The sequence below is a fragment of the Protopterus annectens genome, chromosome 1.part1 (assembly GCF_019279795.1).
Source record: "Protopterus annectens isolate FY-2018-M chromosome 1.part1, PAN1.0, whole genome shotgun sequence".
NCBI classification, from domain to species: domain Eukaryota; kingdom Metazoa; phylum Chordata; order Ceratodontiformes; family Protopteridae; genus Protopterus; species Protopterus annectens.
This window is the reverse complement of record NC_056726.1, coordinates 513,777,697-513,801,929: the sequence shown is the minus strand read 5'-3', so window position 1 is coordinate 513,801,929 and position 24,233 is coordinate 513,777,697. Positions and strand designations below refer to the sequence as shown.

The 24,233-nt window shown below is 34.5% G+C and overlaps 1 protein-coding gene across 3 annotated transcripts in view; it reads right to left on the bottom strand.

Moving 5' to 3' along the window:
• The window catches only part of PDE7B (phosphodiesterase 7B), a 2,106,446-nt gene that overhangs the window by 244,278 nt on the left and 1,837,935 nt on the right, over positions 1-24,233 (bottom strand). For all 3 annotated transcript variants that reach the window (XM_044076350.1, XM_044076357.1, XM_044076343.1), the window contains 2 exons: positions 17,566-17,657; positions 9,884-10,028 (listed from right to left, as the gene is read on the bottom strand). In XM_044076350.1, coding sequence (XP_043932285.1) covers positions 9,884-10,028; positions 17,566-17,657 — 237 coding nt within the window. The remainder of the gene's footprint in view (positions 1-9,883; positions 10,029-17,565; positions 17,658-24,233) is intronic.

Sequence of the window (24,233 nt, the reverse complement as noted above, 5' to 3'; positions counted from 1 at the left end):
AACAAAGTGTCTAGGTTCTGTCAATTTGTCTGAAACCTTTCCACCCTTTGCTGGTATGGAAATGAGGCCTCTATTTAGAACAGCATATTCCTCAGGCATTAAACAATAATATGACAAATTAAAAACAATAACCTTGCTATTGAGCTTTGCGCTTTATGTGATATGCTCCGAGTTATGAGTCCCTGATACCCTTGATTGCAACCCCTCCCTGTCTCTGGTGGTCACTCTTATTCCATTGTCCCCTTTCTGGTAATGGTCGAGGGTTCATCTGTAGGATAATCAGAGAATCCAGGGGACCTAAAGCTGTTACAATATTTGCATCGATCCTCACTGTAGAACCCATATCCTCTCAAGGAGTAGTTGTTGAAATCTCTCTAGAGGTTTCTATAGTAATTTCTGCATTAGCCTCAGTATTCTCATTTTGACACATATTGCATCATTGATCACATGTAGGATTCTTTGGCCATGAAAATATATTCTTGTTCCTAAAAATTCTCCAAGTTCCTGTATAACTTGCATTTCTCAAAGCAATTAGAAATTTTTCAGAGAATACAATTCTAACATCTTCACGTAACTACTCACATTCATTGGATATGCTTTATCACCAACTATCAACTGTCGCATGTCAATCACAGATTTAATTAAATCATTTTCGGCTCGTGAAAAAAGTCATTTATTAATTTCATATACTCCATCCAAACTTTATATTTAATAACTGTCATTTTCAAAGGTGTTCAATACACATATTTCCATAAGTGGGCATCTTTAACATATGTAAGCATCTAGGCACAAGGTTCATTTGAATACATACCTCAAAGCTGCATTTCTGCCATTGCATTTCCTTCAGTGTCTGCAACTTCATTTCCAATATTTTAATATTGCTTAGAAGTTGTACAACATAAGAGGCATCTGAACTTACTGGTCTCATATAGTATGTAAATTCTTTTTCAATCAGCAAATTATGTTGAACAGCAACAGTCTCTGGGCCTTCCATTCATGAATCAGATCAGAGTATAGGTTTAAACAGCGATTGCAATAAGGCAGCCTGCCCTTCTGTGTCCTGCTGTTACTTCATAAAGATTCCTCCAAAAACAAAATGACCAAGAAGCTAGAGCCAGATAACAATTATCATGAGCAATCAAACAAAAATTTTCTCCAGTAACATGGACAAGACAGACACGTTTAAAATTAAACCAGCAGTTTATTCATCCAAAAACAAGCTTCATACAGTTTTCACATGGTAGTGCTTTATCAAGTTTAAAATTACATCTCACTCTAAGTTGTCTTTATAAGTTCCTTAGAATCACATGACTGATAAACTGATGAGTAAATCATTATTTGAAGTGTCTAATTTTCAACACAGGTTTTTAAGTAACAGTATTGAGTCCTAGATGTGTATCAGCTCTCAACACATTTATCTATATGTATTCTTTACTCTAAAAATCATTTCATATCACCTCCTCTCTCCTCTCATCTTTTCATATAAAACATCCAGTACAGAAAACTTAAATTTATGCTGTTCATTTGCTTCCTTAATATGTTTTCATAATGTATTGATTGTAACCTGTCTCCTAATGTCAGAAAGATGATCTCCTGTAAGCTCCTTTAATTTCCTTGTTGTCATGCCAACATAGAATGCAGGATATTCCTTGCATTGTGCAAGATAAACTACATATTTAGTATCACAATCAATATAGGTTCTATATTCTTATATTTCCATTGTCAATGGATGTTTTAAAACAAGAATGTGTTTTAATGGCCAAAGAATCCTGCATGTTATCAATGATGCAATATGTGTCAAATGAGAATAGTGAGGCTAATGCAGAGAGTACTATGGAAGCATCTAGAGAGATTTTAAGAACTACTTCACAAGAGGAGATGGGTTCTACAGTTGGGATTGATGCAAATATCGTATCAGCTTTAGACCCATTGAATTTTCCGATTATTCCACAGATGATCTCTCTACTATTACTGTAAAGGGGACAACAGAAGAAAGGTAGATCACCAGGGAGAGGGAGGGGTCACAATTGTGGGTATCAGGAACCCACAACTTGGAGCATTTCACACAAAGCACAAAGGTAAGTAGCAATGTTACTGTTTTTAATTTATCTCATTGTTTAATGTCTGAGGAATATGCTATGCCGAACAGAGGCCTCACTTTTATACTAGCAAAGGATGGAAATGTTTCAGACACATTGACAGAACTTAGACTTTTTGTTAGACAATTAAACTTGAAATTACTTTTTCTGAATAGTGACTTTAATCAAAGAGATGAACTTAACACAACAAGCACATTTATAACTGTTTGTAATGCTTTGATACAACTTTTTTTTAAATGTATGTGAAAATAGCATTTATAAGATTTATCAAGATAAAAGGTTGCCAAAGCGTTTCTTTATAATTAGTAAAGATGAAAGTCAAGCATGAATCAACATACGCTAGAGTTACTAAGCAGGAAGTTATGAATATATTTAGCAAAGTTAAAACTGATGTATATACACTGTTCATGGAAGGTTTCATTACTTTGAAAATGTTAAACATTTTTATGTCTATAGTATTCTGAAAATTCATAAGAGTTTACAAGACCCACCCATGTGACCTATTGCACCGGCCAGAAGATGAACCACTGAGCCAACTTCATTTTTCTTAGAGCAATGTGTTGAAAGACTGTTTGGAATGTATACATAGTTACAGTAAGGGGAATACATTTATTTGATCAAAAATATAAAATATTGAATCTCAAAATTTTGAAAACTTAGAATATTAAAATGGGAATTTGCCATTTCTCCACAGTTGTGTGATATATACATACACACACACACACACACACACACACACACACACACACATATATATATATATATATATATATATATATATAAGCAGGGATTGTGGGGACAAATCCCACCACATGGGGGTGCATGGGGGGGCTTGCCCTCTGCATTGAATTGGTTTTCATTATTTTGCAATTTTGATCAAATGAATGCATTCCACATTAAAGATAGTAATGATTTTCTTCTCAAATTGTATGAATGCTTTGATAAAAACAATGAGCCTTTATCCCTGTTTGGGATACTAGATATAGATTCACTATTTGCTATGATACCAAATCAATATGGCTTGAAAGCTTTGACAGTTTTTTTAAGTTACCATGCAAACATGAATAGTATAGATAGTAAGAATTTTTCTATGCTAATGGATATAATTTTATATAATAATGCTTTTATTTATGAAATAATTATTTGTTACAACAAAAATTTATTGAGATGGGTACTCCAGTCACAACTGCATATGCTTCGCTACGAGTATGTGGGAAAAAAAAGTGTTTTTTATGTTGAATGTGTACAGTGAATTGATGATATTTTATAAGCTTTTCTTGACAATATAGTCCTTACAAAGGGATGAAATTATTAAGCATTTAGCTGAAAGTGAAGATTTGTTTAGTTTTAAACTTAATGTTTCAGACAAAGAAATTCTTTTTTTAGATAAACTTATAAGTAAGATTAAATTGAATGAGTTAAGTAATACTGTATTTTGGAAGGAAGTAAAAAAGAATGCATGTTTACGTAGAAGTATGCAACCACTGTTTATGTTTAATAATATAGCAAAAGGGAAGATGCTATGTGTATCTTGACTTAATTCTGATGATGATGTTTTGAATAACAAATTGAGAAATTAGTAATTAATTTTACTGACAGAGTATATGATGGAGGTAAAACTGGTCAATATAGAAAGAGAGGTACTAGCAGATAGGTTCATCAAACATAGTCTATTTCTTTTGTCTATAAATAATAATTATTATTATAAAAATAAGAAAAATACATTGTGCATCTCATGCAACAGTAATGGTAAAAGAACTGATTGGTAGACAGTAGCATATTTTAAAGAATTTAGAAACAGCTAAAAGTTATATAAAGGAAGTGACAGGTTTTGCTTAAAAACATGCACAATCATAAGCAGAAATTATAGTATAAAGAACAAAAAAAAAATTCACAGTGAGAAGAAATAGTGTTAGAAAAAGAACATGCATTTTTGTAAATATATTAGTAAAGAAATGCCCTTTAAATATCCAGTAACAACAAAAATATATGACTATAGAACCTATGCTGATTGTGATGTGATACTAAATATGTTGGCATGCCAGCAAGGAAATTAAAGAAACATATAGGAGATCATCTTTCTTTTTTTTTTTCCTCAATTGTTTTTATGAAAAAATTTAAAAACAAAACATTAATATATTATAACAGAAACATTATAAAACAAATATACATGTCTAAAATAATGAAAATAAACAACTAGAATAACTATTTACAATGGTGTCTACTAAAGCTTTGTAAACAAAAAAGAAATGTGATGAGTAATTGTTAGTTAATTGTTAGTCTGTTTATCCATCAGTTCTTTAAATTTCTACCATATTTATATGAAGAGATGATTCTAGATGTTATTGTCTTGATCATAAGTTCAAGATGACAGACTTCAGTTGCCAAGGGTACAAATTCCTTCATAGTAGGAATAGTCTGATTCTTCCAGTTCTTGGTGATGACTTTTCCTGCCAATGTTAAGATACTCCATAAAAGAGGGTATTTTATTTCTGTGACACAAGTGGGAATAGGTGTACTCAATAAAATAAGAGATTTGGTCAGCATAAATTTCTCATTAAAAATAGACTGTAAATGAGAATTCATATTATCCCAATATCATCTTTCTGTTATTAGGAGACAGGTTACATCCAATGCATTATGTAAACATGTTAAGGAAACAAATGAATAGGATTTATTTACGTTTTCTGTACTGGATGTTTTATGAAAAGATTAGAGGAGGTGATATGAAATTATTTTTAGAGAATGAAGAAAACAGATAGATGTGTTGAGAACTGATGCATCTCCAGGACTAAACAACACTGTTAGTATAAAACCTGTGTTGAAAATGAGACACTTTAGATAATGATTTACTCAGCAATTTAATTAGGCCATGTGATACTAGACTACTTATAAAAACAACTTGGAGTGAGATGTAATTTTAAACTTGATAAAGCACTGCTATGTGAAAGGTTTATGAATCTCATTTTTGGTACAATAAACTGTTGGTTTAATTTTTAGCATTACTGCATTGTCTATTATACTAGAGAACATTTTTATTTGTTTGCTTGGGAAAAATTGACTCCCACAGGTACAGTGAGTTTTGATCATAAAAAACAATCACATAAGGGTGACTGAACACTGTCTCCAGCAAAATCTTGGTTATAAAGTTAATCTGATGGAAAACCTTGTACTGCATTTCCCAAACTTTCAAATTATCATGACACAAGATTTTTTTCTGAGAAAGTGAAGGAATGATTACAATTTGTACTACTATGTGATTTTTTTTGTTTAATTTTTGTAACCTCTACTTAATCTAGTGGCAGTTTCTTTCTCTGGTTGATGGTGACATGCCAAATGGGTTTTGGTCTTAGAATAAATAAGCAGCAACATGCAATATGGTTTATTTTGTCTGCTTGAGGAAAAGATAACAATCAGAAATTAAACATCATTACGTAATTTACAGTTATGGTGCTCTTTGTTGTTTAAACTAAAATGCAACTTAGGAATCATATCAAGAACCAGAAAATGTATCAGAAACACACACATGGGGGCATGGCCAAGATGCCAGTCTGATAGCATCAGAAATCCATAGCTCTGCTTAGATTTTAATATCCTGACAGGAAATATACTTTAATTTTTAGAAAAATCTAACTAAAAGTATATTAAAAGTTAGATTAACATAGACACTTTATTATTTTCTGAAAATTAATACATAGTCAAGAGAATTTTTTAATTATTCCTGTCAAGAAGTTTTTTACTGGAGATCTCAAGGTGAGCAACTCGAAGACCCCACACCAGGAGAGCGCAGTGAAGAAAAACTACATCCTATAATAACAAACATCCAAGAACTGTCACTAAAATGGACAAATACGAAAACAAAATGGATATTATCAAACAAGATAAACAACTGGGACTTCTAAATGGAATAGTAAAAAAACAATCTGAACAGATTCTTGCCTTAGAGGAAACAGTAACTGACCTAGATACTAGAGTGACAATAAATGAACATCACAATTAATTTCTTCTGAAACAAAACACCAGGCTGATTGAGAAACTGGAAGACCTTGAAAGTAGTTCAAGGAAGAATAACATAAGATATATGGAATTCCTGAGAAAGAAGAGGGTGCTAACATGATTCAGTTCCTCAATAAGTGGCTTTCATCAGCACTAAACATACCTGAATCCCTCTGTTTTGGAATTGAGAGGGGTCATTGGTCCCTGGCAAATCCAGCTTAATCTCTGAGTTAATCTAACCTCAGGTCTATAATAGTTAGATTTCTTTCCTCGCAAGACAAGGGCTTAGTGCCGAACTCAGCTTGGATTAATTCCCTTTCAAGATGGGTGAAAAAGTTATTCGTTTTGACAATGACTACACCTCTACAGTCATATCCAGAAGAAAGGAGTGTGTTCCTCTAATTAAGTCCTTGAAAAAAAGCCAACATTAAAGCTCAAATTATTTTCCCTGCAAGAATAAAAATCACCTTGCGAGAAGGAATGAAGATCTTTGATTCCCTACAAGAAGTAGTAGAATTTATCAAAAAGAAGAAAATACTGTCGGATATAGAAGAAATGGAATGGTCATTCCAGTGTTTGAAGAGACAGGCAACAAAAAAATGGATGGTCTGTGAAGGAAGGAGCAAATAAAACTAAGAAACTAAAGGACAAATGAATAAATTCCTTCTAATTTTAAATGCTTTGCTTTATGAATCATAATATATTTGATTCTGGAAAGTCTCTATGCAGTAAGGTAATGTGAATCATTTTTATTATTAACTTTCTCTTTTCCTTTCTATATCTACTTCTTCTAATTACATATAGTACTAAGTATTTAAATAACATTCTCTCTCTCTCTCTCTCTTCTTTCTTCCTATTCTTTTTTGTTACCAATGTTACTTTTCTCTCTTTCCCCCATTATAAGTACTTTACATACTTTTCCCTTTTAAATAACTACAAATGATGTAAGTCTTCTAATTATTTAATAATAGTATAATTTGTCTTAATACCAAAGTGCATTTTTTCTAGTGGGTCAGTGGTGGGGTAACAAGGTGTTTCTGAATGTTTCTGACTAGATGTTTTAGAGTCTTTGTTTAGATACATCTAAACATTAATACAGTATATTAATGGTGTTTTATAGATAGCTAAATATGTTATATATATATATATATATATATATATATATATATATATATATATATATATATATATATATATATAAAGTGCTACAGAATCCTGAAAGCCCAAAATCCTGAAGACCAAAATCCTGAAAGTTCAAAATACTGAAAACTCAAAATACCTAAAATTTTGTTTTATATACAGTCATTGATACTACCCCCTCCCAAAAACTTATTTAAAAAATTAGATTCCATGCTACTTAAATTTTTAGGGTTCCCCTTAAAACCTAGAATTGCATATAAATGGCACATTAGAGCTTGGAACAGTAATGGGATAGCATTCCCTAGCTTAGATCTTTATTCCAAATCAGTTATAACTAATGTAATATTACATTGGATCACACCTACCTATATATCTGGTTGGAAAACAATACATGAGATTCATATAACTGATGTCAGAACTATAGAAAATCAGTTTAAGGAACAATATGGTATAAATAGAGTTCATTGACTTTTACATGAATTTTGCTTATTTAATAAGTTTGATCATTTTTCTTATGGCATCAGTCAAATATTTAATAACTTTAAAAATATAGTTGATTGTAATTACATTAAACAATTTCTATTTCTTATATTCCATATAGCATACTTTCCTGCTTGTCTAGATTCCTAGATTCTTTCAACATCAATGCGATGCAAAAATGAAAGGAAAGTAACTTGATATTCTGGCATCAGTTTATTGAAAATAAGAGTATTAAACCACTAAACTCTCTTTTATGTAGTTTTAATAATAGTCAAGATGGTTGTTTATACACTCATTACGGCAGTTTATAAAAAACAAAATGAGAGTATCAATCAACCTAGACACTGAATCTATACCTAGTTTGATTCAACTTTTTATTAGGTGTCTTGAAAAGACAGATGAACAGAATTTAAGTATCTCACCTATCTACAAGATACTAAGAGAAGACACTCTAAAGTTTGACTCAGATTTATGGAATTACTATGTAAAGATTAATGGAGAACAAATACCTGATAAATTCAAAAAAATGTTATTGAATTCTACGTATGGTACCTCTTCTTCATTATACTGGAGATTGTATACATGGAAATTTATCAATAGGAGTTTCTATACTCCACATAAAATAAATGTTATGCTCACAAACATTGAAAGTAAATGTTGGAAATACAAGACACCAAACTGCACCACCACGAACGATGCAAAAACCAAGAAAAGCAGAAGTGCCAGTACCATCCAATGAAGCAGACAACGACAATGGGAATTGGAAAACATGTTCTATGTTCATTTTTAACTACAATTGTAACAGTGATAATTTTTTATTGGATTTGATATGAATTCATATGTATTTAATCGTAAAGTTCACGACAAGCAGTGATGTAACTTTCTGTGTAGGAGTATTTAAAGAAGTGATAATTACAAAAGTTTGTTTCTGAGGAAGGTCACAAAATATTAAAAGTGATTGAAAGCGCTAAAACAATCGTTGTCTGCTTCATTGGATGGTACTGGCACTTCTGCTTTTCTTGGTAAATGTTGGAAATGTGATAATTTACTAGAGGCCAACTGGGTTCACATATTCATTGAATGTAGAAATGTTGTTCAATACTGGAAATACTTCATATATTTTATAAATGCTTTATGGTCTGATAACTGTTATATTTCTAACTCACTAATCCTATTCAGTGTTCCTATACCTGATGTAATACCTAAATCTCAGATTCAGTTACTCTGGTCAGTTCTTGCATTTGCCAGAAAAGTTATTACTTTGAACTGGAAAAGTAAACAAGATTTGATGTTTAAAGATTTTATTAATTTAGCAAAAGTTATTTGTAAAAAAATAACTGCAAACCATTTGTTGTAGAACTCATAACATTACTCATAAAAAAATAGCATGGCAAAAATTGAAAAACCTTTTGAACAAATACTGATAACTTCTCATGGATAAAATGATTGTTTATCATGGATGAATGTAAATATTGTAAATAGTTTTGTTATTGTTTTATTGTATTTGTTATATGTACATTTTTGTATATTTATAATGAAAACAAAATAAAAATGTTTTTGGAAAAAAAAAAAGAAACACACACACACACACACACACACACACACACACACACACACACACACACGTGTAATTTATTATATACACTTAATGAAATGTGTTCAGGGAACTGATAGATCTGACTAGCTAACAAGGCTGTTTAAAATATGTTGCACACAAACCTAGAACAATCCATCATTCTATTATGTAAGTGCAATGACACATGCTGATTTGCATGCTGAATATATATTAATAAACACAAAGGCATTTAGGCATTCTACCATTGTGTTAATGTTTCACACAGCCTGGGACTACAAAAATATGTTTTCAAGTCATGACTCACAACCCAACATATGCTGTTGGTGGCAGACGTCTGTGGTAAGGCTGAATGGTTTGTTGACAAAAAAAAAAAAATGGATGAATTGATGAGTAGGATATTACTAAATGGCACAAAATAGGGTAGTTATATCTCAGTGAAAAGTACTGACATTATTGTAGTGTGACAGACACCAGTAATTATAGTCCTTTAAGCATATTTTTATTTTAGAAAAATATGTAAGTTTCCTGGCATTCATTCATTCACGCTATCAGCTGTTTTCTAAACAGTAACATTTTGCAAACTGTTTCTTACTTGTAGCATGAAATGTCTGTGGTCTGCATCTTCTAAAGTGAGATCTTTGTTGTCAAGGTGAGTTTTCAAACGGCTGAGAAACTCATCCTGCCGGCTGATATCTGTTGCTAAAATCAAGGAACCCAGCTGCTGCTCAACATCCTGTCTGTGAACAAAAAAAAAAAGGATTTCCTTTAGAAGTGTCTTTTTTTCTAATTCATTTATTGTACTTAAAAAAATACACATAAAACCATTCATTTAGAACACAACATTAACTCAAGCTTGATTTCATTATTATTTTTAATTTATTTTATTTACTACTGAGGAATGCCCACCGGACAAAGAGTTGCATTTCAGTGGTGACCTAGGAGGATGACCTAGTTAAGTGACTTACTGAAGGTCAAACGACAGGTAAATGGAGATGGAAGAAATCATCCTGTACCCTTGTGTAGAAGACCACCTCATTAACAGCTAAGAGTTGTAACATTCTGTACTAACTGCTAAACTGATTTGTCATAGGAAGTAACTGACAAAGTCTATTTTAAGGATAAAAGTAATGTTCTTAAAAGCAGATTAGAAAATTAAACGATTCAGAGATCTTTGCTGGTTATTTTCATGGTTTCTGTAGTTTAACTACCTGCAGACAATTTCACTTTCATTTACAGAGTTTGTGCCCTGTATTCTATTATATTCTGTTTTTTGTTTTCATAGTTGTTATGCCACAAGCCGAATAATGTAACAGCAACCACAAGTCAATGCATAACTCGAGCAACAGCTTCCCAGGGTTCTAAACCCCCCAATGAGTGGAAGGCATGCAATAGTGCCAGTGATGTAAACAAAATGAGCAAATGTCATTATTAAAACAGAGAAGAAAATTTTTGCACAGCAATTCTTCAGAGTTAGTAGACGTTAAAAGGAACTCATAGTTTTAAAATCTTTAAAATACACTTGCTGTTGTAAATCCAGTTATGCATTTGACTTCATTACACCAAACAAAATACTGCTTCCTCTGGCTAGTTCTTTTTCCTGCAGCAGAAAGTGTTTAATACTAGAGATGCCTGTTCAGATATCTCTCATATGTTCTGTGATTATCATTCGGAAACACCTTTTAATTTGACCTACTTAATATATCTCAGATACATACTGACCAATATATAATACATATGTAATAGTGTATTACAAATTTCTTTATTTTCCATTACCTGTATATTTATACCATCTTATATATTTATATAAGTGCAGTTTATCGAGAAGCCTTAGGGAAATAATACCTGTTAATTTTTTTCCTTATCATTTCTTCTTTATCCTCCTATGAAGAATCAAATATTTAATAACTAGATCTAGCAATTGCCATGTATGGGTTATTAATCACTATGGATAAAACATCAATGTTACTCTGTCAACTGCTATATGCTATTTGCTAGCTGTTAGCACCTTTCAGTTTCCGGCATTGTATTGAGTTATTAAGCTTGGTGTTTGTGAAGAGCTCATCACTGATATATATATATATATATATATATATATATATTTTAAGATAAGCTCATCCATGTGGGTCACTGAAGCCAATGTATTTTTGTTAATGCTCTCTTGCTGCCTTGCTCAACAAATGCAGTGCTATCTATGTGGTTTTGTGCCATGCTAGTAATTCTTTTTTGCTGTCATAAACTGTCCTTCTAAAATGCTGAAATGGCATACATACCATGGCAGCTTAGCATACTTAATACACTATTTCTTTATATGGGTTTCTGTTGCAGTTCAGTTTCTAGATCTTATAATTATTTGTTATTAATTCTAATTTCACTGTGGAGAAAAAAAATCAGGGCCTAGTGAAAAGTGTTTTTGCACAGAGACAAGACACTCCGACATATCTCTCTCGCCACACACACACACACACACACACATATATATATATATATATATATATATATATATATATATATATATATATTCACACACACACACACACACACACACACACACACACACACACACACACACACACACACACACACACACACACATCACAAAGCAGTGGAGAAAAAGAGAAATTCTCCAAAATATTGCAAAGCAGTCTTGTGTAAAGAGTGGCCTGCTGTTCGCCCATATCAGTGATACGAGCTACAATGAAAGGTAACTTTGACCAATTGTGATTGGGCAGTTAGACCTCAATTAAATTAACTGATTGTCTAGGAGATGTAGGATAGGTCTATCCCATACATTGTATATCCCACCAGTTTTTGATTCCACAACTTTATTGATTAAGACTATTTCATTCTATTACAACCATTTTTTGTGTTAAAATACTTCCTGTGTTGACCCTGAATTATCTTCATGTTAACTTGTTTCACAATTATACCGGTGGCAATCAGGGACTCTTTAAGTAAGCATCATAACAGGCAGAGAAGGGAAATGAATTCTTATTTTTTGTCAAATTTGATATGCATGATATTGCTGCCAAGAAAGGAAATGTAGATAACTGATGAGCACTTTGATGCTGTTGTGCACTGCAAGTCTCAAAATGCAAAATGTGAATATATCAAATATAACACCAAATCTTACATTTTTATGTTGCTAATGTTCTCAAAGGTAACCTAAGTACAAATGAGGTAACACAGCTCAAAAATCACTCCCTCATCTTGTTATTTGACTGCTCACTTGTGCGATGAAGTGATACGAGTCCTATGCATTCCCAAGTTGTTCACTCCTGGTGACACAACTCTACAACCTGTAGGCCGCGATACTTAATTTGGCACTTTACGTTTCTTCGTTTTTATTACTGTTTTATCTGATTTTTATACATATTCAGTATTTCTGTCTAATTATTACTTACTGGCAATTCAATCACATATTTTTATCATATTAATAGCTTAGAATGGTATTGCTAATTAATTTGGGTATCTTATCTGATGAAATAATTCAATACTATTATTAACCAGGGAAAATTAATTTTGGTTTCATTCTATTTTCAGAGTATAGGTTCCTCATTTTTAGATTTTGTTTTTACATGGTTATGCAGAACTCTTATTTTTCCTGTGAAAGCAAACAACAAAGAAGGGAAGGGCGTGCTCTATATATTCTTAGATTTATTGTAAGGCTAAATCCACGTTACCTAAAACTCAGGTACATTCCAATGCTCTCTCTGTTAAATCAGTATTTTGCTGTTTGTTTAGTGGGAGATAATAAACAGACATTTTGCACAGTTTTAAATGTGCTTCTTAGACCTGATAAATATTTTAACTACTGAATATTCTAAAAGAAAGGTGCCTAGGATTTCCTTTAGCCAGACGTATATTATATGAGGCTCAAGTAAAAGCAAAGATTGGGTAATCTACTTTATTGCCCTGGCCATACTCATTGCTTGTTCTGTCACTTTTATACCCTTTAATAGGTCACCATTTTTTGCTCTGCAAAGTGTGGCATCCATATGTGAGAGTGATGTGTGATTGGATAGCAGCTGTCAGCCTGTCTTGATATGTCATATTAGTATATGTGGGGGTCGGGTTGAAAAGCTACGCACCTGGCACATCCTTCCATTGCCACTGTATCTAGTATCAGATATGTGCTAATTTTTATGTAGTTTTTGGTGTCAGACTATGACAGGGTGATGAGGAGTATGTAAACTATTGTATATAAGACTACAATTAGGGAATTTTGGCTTTCAGAGAGGGTGGTTGGCGTTGTCTTCAAGGGCATGTCATTCTTCGCTATTAGGCAATGCTTAGATATACAGTCTTCAATGACTAAGCATTTCAGATAGGATATTTTTAGTTAGCACAACAATGACTTCATAGAAAGAGATTTTATGTAGAAGAAGAATAGGGCTGAAGCCCCATCATATATTTTTTAGGTCTGTGATACTGCCATTGTTTGGCAAATAGTTGTTCAGCTTATTTAGTGCCAGAAAGCTGCTTATCCATCTTAGTAAACCTGATTTGTAGTCCAAATCTATTAACAGTACATTTTTTTCTTTCTTTAAACATAAAATGAATATTGTTTTATACTTGCCAGCTTTCCATGGCTGTACATAGAGAAAGAATATGAACATATTGAACTATATGCCTTACAAACAGTATCTCCTGACAACTTTTAGATCTATAAAACCCACTGTGATAATATATTTGCTTCAAAATCTTACTAGCTTCATGCAGTGCTCCATATACAGTTACTTTACAGATTAAATGTATTCATTACTGTCCCATGTAATGAAACAATTTACATGATTAGGTTTGGGATAAAATTTAATAAATGTTCTTGCAGCTGTGCCATTCCATTCTCTGTATTCTGTGCTTTCATATTCTCTCACTGTTGTTCCCTATGAAATAAGTATGTGTTTATCACTCTGAACCTACAGTATCTGTATTTATATGTTCTTATCCTCTTACTGTTGCTATGTATGTGCTTATCACTCTGAACCTACAGTCTCTGTATCTATATGTTCTTATCCTCTTACTGTTGCTATCTATGCGATAAGTATGTGCTTATCACTCTGAACCTACAGTCTCTGTATCTATATGTTCTTATCCTCTTACTGTTGCTATCTATGCAATATGTATGTGCTTATCACTCTGAACCTACAGTCTCTGTATCTATATGTTCTTATCCTCTTACTGTTGCTATCTATGCGATAAGTATGTGCTTATCACTCTGAACCTACAGTCTCTGTATCTATATGTTCTTATCCTCTTACTGTTGCTATCTATGCGATAAGTATGTGCTTATCACTCTGAACCTACAGTCTCTGTATCGATATGTTCTTATCCTCTTACTGTTGCTATCTATGCAATAAGTATGTGCTTAACACTCTGAACCTACAGTCTCTGTATCTATATGTTCTTATCCTCTTACTGTTGTTATCTATACAATAAGTATGTGCTTATCACTCTGAACCTACAGTCTCTGTATCTATATGTTCTTATCCTCTTACTGTTACTATCTATGCGATAAGTATGTGCTTATCACTCTGAACCTACAGTCTCTGTATCTATATGTTCTTATCCTCTTACTGTTGCTATCTATGTGATAAGTATGTGCTTATCACTCTGAACCTACAGTCTCTGTATCTATATGTTCTTATCCTCTTACTGTTGCTATCTATGCGATAAGTATGTGCTTATCACTCTGAACCTACAGTCTCTGTATCTATATGTTCTTATCCTCTTACTGTTGCTATCTATGCGATAAGTATGTGCTTATCACTCTGAACCTACAGTCTCTGTATCTATATGTTCTTATCCTCTTACTGTTGCTATCTATGTGATAAGTATGTGCTTATCACAGTGAGCCTGTTTGATGCTGAATCAGAGTATAGCAACAAATCATTGGCCAAGAATGGTTGTCTATTTATTAAATACATAAAATATAGTATTCTTCTAGTGATTAGTTAATCTGTTAATGTTCAAAGTATTATTCATTTAAAGGCAGCTTTTACCACTGCATAAACATTGACCCTTCTCAAAATGGACGTATGTGTGGGATTTCCCCCTATTCTGTGTTCTTACTGAAAACATCATCCTTTATTTCCAAATGTCATTATATATTTTTCTGCTGCGGTGGTGGTGCCGCGGTAGCGTTGCCGCCTCACAGTAAGACGCTGTCCTGTTTGATTCTCAGCTAAAGCGTCTTCTGTGTGGAGACATGTGTGAATGGGCGTACCTTCGTTGAAGGTTGTACATCAGGGCTGGCAACCTGGTACTTAAAAATCTACTGCCAATCATTAGCGGACCGGAGTTCCGCTGTGGTGACCCCTAACCGGGAAAAGCCGAAAGATACAACAACATTATATATTTTTCTGTAGCAGCAGTGATGTCCTGTTCAAACCTTAAAATACTGTGGTTATGCTTAATGTCAGAAGTTCTTTTCTTCCAGGAATGTGCCTGCTTTCAACACAGTTTACTTAATGTCAAGGCAGAGTATTAAGAGTTAGGTAATAAGAATTATACAATGACTGGCCATTAACATTCAAAAAAAGAGCACATTGACTGGTCAGCCCAACCAGCATGCCTGTTGTAAATCAAGAATTTACCAATGATAAAAGTCTGGCCCCTAAATTATCACTGAACGACCAGACTTTTTTTTTTCTGCTATTATTATTATGTGGTAGACACACATTTGTCTAAATGAAAGAAACTCTGAAACTGAAATGCATGTCATTTAGTGACATCATTCCCCATAAAATTTTTTTTTTTCCAACAAATCACCGAGGAATAAAGTCACTAAATAATGAGAGGCATTTCAGTTTCAGACTTTTTTTCCTTCAGACAATGCACACATATTCTCATTTTTTTAAATAAAAGATTGAGACGTATGTATGAGACCACAGAAAATACTAGAAAAATCAGGTATGTTCTACAAACTAAAACATACTTGACTTTCCTTGTATTTTCCTGTCTCTCTCATACCTGTAACCTGTCGGGAGGTTATATTTTTTCTTCAAAAAAAATAACAAATGAGGTCATCCTTTCTCTGTTGCTTGCTTGCTAAACCAGTGATAGGGTCATAGAGAGATGCCTATATAGATTAAATTATAGGTTCATAGATTAGTACTAGGCTAACTGTCCTTGGAGGCCATTTTAAGCAAAGCCAATTACCCCATACGAGAATCAAACCCTAGGCCTTGGGTCAGTAGGGTAAACACCTGAACCATTATGCCAACCTCCCACCCTTTACAAAGACTGCACACCCTGTACTAGAAGCCAGGGCCATCTATACTCCAGCTCTATGCTTAACACCTGCAGCACAGGACTAGTTATTGCTTAAACCTGGGAATGCAAGTCCCATACGCATGAGCAGTGCATCATAAAAGAGCAGAATCAGGAAACAACGCAGAAGAACACCACAGTGCCATTATACAAAGACATTATTTAAGAAAAGTAAGTCATTTTTTTCTTAAATAATGTCACTGTATAATAGCAATAACGACACTATGGTGTGGTATATTGAAGATTTATCCATGGCTGACTTTATTTACTCGGGTTTCGCCCTCGTGATTAAACTACACCAACCTTAGGTAAATCTTCAGTATATCACACCCACGTCATCAGTTATTGCTATAATAATCCAAACATTGACTGTATACAGATACAGAAAGACAGAGCTTGCACAGCTCATTTTACATAAGTTATCCTCTCTTGTGAGCCAGTGATATCATCTGAAAGAATTAAATTGAAAGGCACATTCCTAAAGTTCTTTGCTAATAATGTTTTTTATATTCTCTGCAGTAGCTTATGCTGTCCAGCAGAGGCTCAACTAGCTTCACAAAACTTGTCTTATTGACCTGCATTTGACACAAGTTAAACCGTATCACAGACATTTAAGAAACACACTGTCAGTGTTTATACTGCCATTGCGTCAGTTTGTTCCTGGAAGGCTTTTCATTATCAAAACCACTGAAAGGTGTTAACAAATAGGTCTCTTGTCAAAAATACAAGCCTGTAGTCAATGCCTCATACCGGTATCAGATATAGGAACAAAAACATATAAACACAAACAGTCAAACAAGCTAACAGCAGTAAGCAGTCAATAGTCTCTGTATCTCTGTTTGGCAACTCTGCTGTAAATGGATCAGTATAAACATGTACACATTGGCCGGTTTCCCAGTTTTCAGTCAATATGTTTTCTCTCTGCAGCTGTAGAATCGTTATTAAACAGAGATGCAAGCTGTGGATTTTGCAGTGCAGCGTATCATGTAATATTTTGGTTCTTACATCAGATCCACCGGTAGATGTGTTAAGAGTCCCGATTCCCTCAGCATTCCCACTGTAGACCTCCAGTGATGATTTTCTAACACGGATACATTCTGAAAAAAAAAACAATAAAAAAGAGAAGATTGATTTGGCATTACCTTTAGTATTGTTCTTACATGGACATAAAAAAACAAGTTTGTTATTAAAAAAGACAATGTGGTTAACTATGGATGCTATTGCAAACAAAAGGCTAATTCTGACTTTCACACACAGTGTATACCTGATATCCTTACTTAAAGTGAAACTGGACACGCTGTACTTTTTGTGGATCTCATTTTATACAGATAAGAATTGCATTTGATGTTATAATTAAATTATCATTTGACAGAGGTCTAAAACTAGGGCCACAGTTATGTTTTGCATTCAGCTGTTAATGGCAAATTAAAATTTCCCTTTAAGAATGCTGAATGTACTCTTTAAGTTTTAAAAATATAACATGCGCCAATACCTTTGCACCTGTAGCCAAAATACAGGAACTCATAATTCTATAAAGAAATCAAATCCATGACTGCAGTACAATGTAATTTTCCATTGCCTGTCAACTCCACTGCACAATGAATTTCATCACTCCTGAACTTTCTTCCTTGACTTTAACCTTTATTGACAAAATAAGCATTTAAGGCAAGCATACCTCTCAACCTGGAGACATCAAAAATCTGGACACTAATCAACATAAAATTTGCATGTATAATGACATAGCTCCCCACACTCCAATGGAATTGTGGGATCCCAACATTCAAATAATTGTGAAAATGTTCACCAATTTAACATTAAGTCTGAAAATGTACATTCACAGAGAAACACCAATTAAAGTCCCTTTACAGCATTAACAAAAAATCTTAAGGGAAGTAGTAGGCAACATGCATGCAAAACACTGTGCATTGTACTTTATGCCCTACCACACTTCTAGCATGTACACACTATTAACTCATTTGTATACCCCTCCTGTTACACAGTTTTTGGTATATATTAAATTTACAACATCTGACTCACTACTCTTGTAATAACCACGCTTGAAAAGACACCATAAATGTTTCAGGGAGTTCTCTTAACTTTTCTAAGAAACAAACTGTTGGTTGTCCCAAATTCATTTTTATGAAAACATACCGTATTGAAAAAGCAACTTATCTGCACCCCACCATAACATCCTTTTATCTTTCATGCAATTCTTTCATTTCACTGGTTAATTACCATTACATTAATCTTTACTAGCTGCAACAGGGAGAACAATAACGTTGTTACTTGTTTTACTTCTTACTTAATGGTTTTCATTATTTGCCAAATATATTCCTCAACAAATATTACCCATATTCATAGGTAATTATTTGGCCTGCAGTCCAGACCATAGAGGAGGCTAGCCCAAATTCCTCCTTGCCCCTGAAGAGCTCATCTGGTGGGTCACTCAAAGGGCATGAGGGGGAGCTTAACTCTATATCACAGGAATTACCCTCTACTCCAACTACCTATGAACCTACGATATGTAGGCCATACCTCTCAACCTCCTGATGCAAGAAATCTGGACAAGGCCGACAATAATGGGGGTACAAAGGTCCAAAAATAGGGACACATTTCAAATATTCTTCTTATACACTTAGAAAGGTGCCAGAATAAAATGTGTTATGTTAGCATGCATTTTTCTGAAAGGTAAGACGTCTGAAACTCAAATGTTTATTTAGTGACTTCAAGCCTTAATGATTAGCATGAAAACCACAAATTATATGAGAAACAGAATAAAAATAAGAGGCAAAAATCTGTACATTCTGTGAAATCTGGACAGTTGAGAGGTATGTATCCAAAATACACACACAGACACACACACACACACACACACACACACACACACACACACACACACACACACACACACACACACACACACGCACACACGCACAAATACACACACACACACACACACACACACACACACACACACACACACACACACACACACACACACACACACACACACACACACTCACACACACATGCGGGCACGCGCATGCGCACACACACGTTGTAGTTTTCTAGAATAAGTTTACCTATATTTCCTACAATTCTAATTTTCATTTATATAATTCTTTTACTTTCCTGAAAAACTTGTGCACATAACACTCCTATCCATGTTAACAAAAGCAATACTTCAGCAATGATTCAGTACTAAACAGTTGGATCAGCTGTTGTGGTAGTCTAGGACAATAACAACACAATGTTAGCCTTTTCCTCCAGTAATCTTAAATTCACAGTGGTTGCCATGTGCCCCACACAATTATCATATATTCGACCTAAACAAGTAAGAGTAACAACATCTACCCTTTTCAGACCAAACTTCTCATCCAGTTACTAAATGCAGAAGTAAGCAAACAAGAGTAACAAAGCAACCTTTTTTTTCACATCCACCAAAGATTACATAGCAGAGCCATTTAGTTATAAATAGAAATGCCCACCATCTACTAAGTTTACTAGGAAACAAATGAGACTGACCTGAATAACGGTCTGTCACACCCCCACACTTTCTGAAGATAAACTTGACTCAATGAGTAACAGTTGCAATGCCAATTTCTTTCAGTACTCTGTCCAAGTCCTGAGCAGCCAATCACTCATCTGCATACTAATAATGGATTGTAACTGCTCCATGGACAATTCCATCTAAAGTACCTACATCACAAATATAAACAACTATAACAGTTCTAATCAAAACAAAATGCTTTATCTATGAGGACAATGAGGTGTGCATACCCCTCTTAAACTCATCTCATGCGGGGAGAGTCCCCGTAGTACATGCATTTTGCCTTACATATAAGATCAGTAAAAAGTGGATAAAAAGGAAGTAGATTAAAGTACATGAAAGGGAAGCCAATGGTTGCTCATGGGTTTAATGAAAATGTGGAGCCGCACCAGTCATGCTCTACTACGACCTACTGTAAACAGTTTCTTAACTTAATAACAAATGTTGTTGTTGTATCTTTCGGCTTTTCCCAGTTAGGGGTCGCCACAGCGGAACTCCGGTCCACTAATGATTGGCAGTAGATTTTTACGAACCAAGTTGCCAGCCCTGATGCACAACCTTCAACGAAGGTACGCCCATTCACGCAGGTCTCAACACAGAAGACACTTTAGCTGAGAATCGAACAGGACATCTTACTGTGAGGCGACAACGCTACCGTAACTTAATAACAAATAAATAAATAAATTAAAGGTTACGGTGCAGCCACCCCTTTTCTAAGTTGTATCTGCTGGGTGGGTGAGGTTCACTGCTGCCTTGTCAAGCTGTAATACAAATATAAAATACAGATCCCCATCAGTTGGAAAACTTGGTAAGAACTCAATGGCTACCCATTGTAAGATTCCTCTTTTTAATCTCATAAACACATACATAAGTCACACACACACACACACCTACCTTTTCTCTGCTCTCACACAGTCACATACACTCATACACACACCTACTTTCTCAGACAATAACACACACATGTATAACCACTAGTTTAAATTACATACTGGTCTATATCACGTAGTTGAAGTATGGCAACTTCGAATGTGATATGGTCTAAACCATAAGTTCGAAGCTGTCATACTTTGATTGACGTGGCATGTGCGCATGGGAAGCAGGTATGGTTCTTCTTACAGGGGAAGATGCTGCCCATGAGCATAAAAAATTTAAATAAAATTGAAAACAAAATCGGGATTTAAAGGAGCTAGTTAGGAATTCATGGCACCCTATTATTTTGAGCCCCAAACTGGGAAATACAGAGGAATTTGGTGGTATGAAGGCAAGTACGTTTAGTTAATTATAAGACAGAGATTATAACTTCAATAGGTGGTAAAAGGGCATACATCATCATCATGTGGAAAGGCAAGATAGTAAGATATCATAAGTTCTGTTAACAAAGATGAGATAATACTTCTGAAATGATTACAGAAGCATAAGCATAGAGAAATTGAAAGGAACAAAACACACTATGGTTGGTAAAGGATGTAACACAGAATATACTTTTTAAAAATATTCAGATCTGTGCAGACAACTATTACTAGAAAGATCAGTTCTATCCACTAGATTTTTTTTCTCTGGGTCTTCCCTGACAAAAAGACTGTAGGATTGATGAAAAGCTTTGACACAAACAAAATAAAATCAACCAATCAATCAATAAAATGATAGGAAAAATACGTCTAGCATTTGTGAAATATTTGTAAATGCAAAGAAGATGGGGGAACATTAGTAATTAAAGTGGAAAGAGGAAAGAAGAAGGAATGGCAATCAGAAATGAAGAAGACAAGTGTAGCATGAATACCCATACAAGGGATCTGAATCTTTTGCAACATATGTAGGACATGTTGGAAGGAGAGGTGTGTATCACAGAGAATATGAACACTACTTCTTTGGAACCATTTTCACCCCACATAAAGCAGAGTACTTCTCTTATTCTATTAAAATGTAATTTAGATGGGAAACTGCAAATTCAGCCAAGCTTGAATCCATGTCCCTAATGGATAGGGGCAACACACAAATATCCCAACATATCCTTGTTTTGCCCACTTCTGGGTTATTCATACATGGAAGGCAAGGGCCAAAAAACTACCATGGGAATGTAAGGCTAGGCTTCTTAAGATCATTCCTTGCTTGCTGTACTCTGAATACTGTTGATCTCTGTTTTTTATTTTCAATTGAGGTCTTTCATTTAAGGTTTGGTTACTTCTATTTTGTATCTTATTCTTGTAATACATTTGTTTTGCTTTACATTTTCTGCTCTAAGAGGTCTTGGCTATGGTCAGTTAGAAAAGTTAACAAAGAATTCCATTGGAAACAATGAATAACATCAGTTAATTGGTGGGAGGAGCTGAGAAATAGCATTCCTCATTTAGCTAGAAATATCTCTAGTTAGCTAGAGTGCTTGTTTGGCTTGCTTGCTGTACTCTGCCTGAATATTGCTGATACATCTGCATTTTATTTTTCCCACCCACTTGCTCACTGTTTGTTGTATTCCTAAACTTGGTGGCTTTTGAGTTGCCTACCCCTGCTATAAATCTGATTTTGGATACTCCTCCTAGTACCATCTCATCATCTCATTCTACTGAGTATAAAGAGATAATTTGGGAAGGCCCATTCCCTTAGTTTCGTAACCTTGAATTATTTTCTGTTTCCTCCCTTCCCCTTAACTTAAAACATTGTACTTTATTCAGCACCTTTTACTGTATTAGTGTTTCTTCTTACTTTATTATTTTATTTTACTTTTGCTGCTTGTTCTTAAAAGTTTTCAATTGCATTTATTCTGCTGCATTTGATACTGCTTGCTAGTAGCCTGATTAAACTGTAACAGTGATTTTAAGCCTCTCATTTTTTGGTTTAAGCACTTGGGCTCCAGGCCAGTTGTTTTACATTAAGAAGGTATGTGGTCTACTGTCTTGTGGCAGGAGTAGGGTTGCCACCTTTCCAAATGCCCAAAGTGGGACATTTGTGCTACAAACATCAGATTTTGCAGGGCAAAACATACCCATGGCCAGTACAAAGGACAGAACTTCAGTTTTTTGCCTGAATAAAAGTCTATTCTTGTAGCATTTTAGTTCCTTATTCTGTTTCTTATAACATTTAGGTGTTTCAGATACAGAATAACTGTTTTATGCAACTATGACATAAAATATAGAAAATAATTTTGTTCTAAACTCTCAGGACATTTGCCACTTTTCTCACATTTTTTGCAGGACACAACTGCCCAAAGAGGGACTGTCCCTCGCAAAGTGTGACAGGTGGTAACCCTAGGCAGGAGTGGTAGCTCCTGAAGTACCAACACAGATCCTTTCCACTAGCCCTTCTGATTTTTTGTCCATTTCTCCTCTCCTCTACTTTACCTGCCCCTTCCTGTCCTCTCTCTGTTTCCTGACCACATTAACTTAACTAGCATTATGGATGGACAATTTACCACAGTTTCTTCAACCAGTCTGGTCAACATATGTAGCAATTGCCTCATGTACACTGACAACCCACTTCTTCTAGTCACCACAAATTCATTATGTGAGAGATGCATCTATATCAAGAACCTAGAATACAGGCTCTGTCGCACACCAGTCAGTTCATCTGATACTAAGGAGGTTGTCATCATACACACCTACCAAACCAACAACACATAAACTTACATATGCAGAGGGCCTTACCAGAAGCTTACCTAAACATCAGAGACCTCCCAAACACAAACATAATACATCCTTTGCAGAACATAGTACACATAATATATCACACACCAGTGCCTCACCAGTCAAGCCCCTAAGGCATAACACAAAAATAAAAATCTCAGTCATAGGCGACTTAATTGTGAGACACACAGATATATCTCTCATCAGGCTGGATAAGGAAAAGGTCACAGTCAGCTGTCTGTCAGATGCCAGGATCCAACACATCATACACACACTCAAGTATCTCAACACAGGCACTGTTATAACTCTGTCATAGACCATGTTGGTATGAACGACTTGAGACATACCTCACTGGGCAATATGAAGAGAAACATGACTGAGCTCTCTGATTATGTGTCTCAGGCAGGTATGTCCCTAAACTTGAGATGTACCTCACTGGACAATATGAAGAGAGACGTGACTGAGCTCTCTGATTATGTGTCTCAGGCAGGTATGTCCCTAGC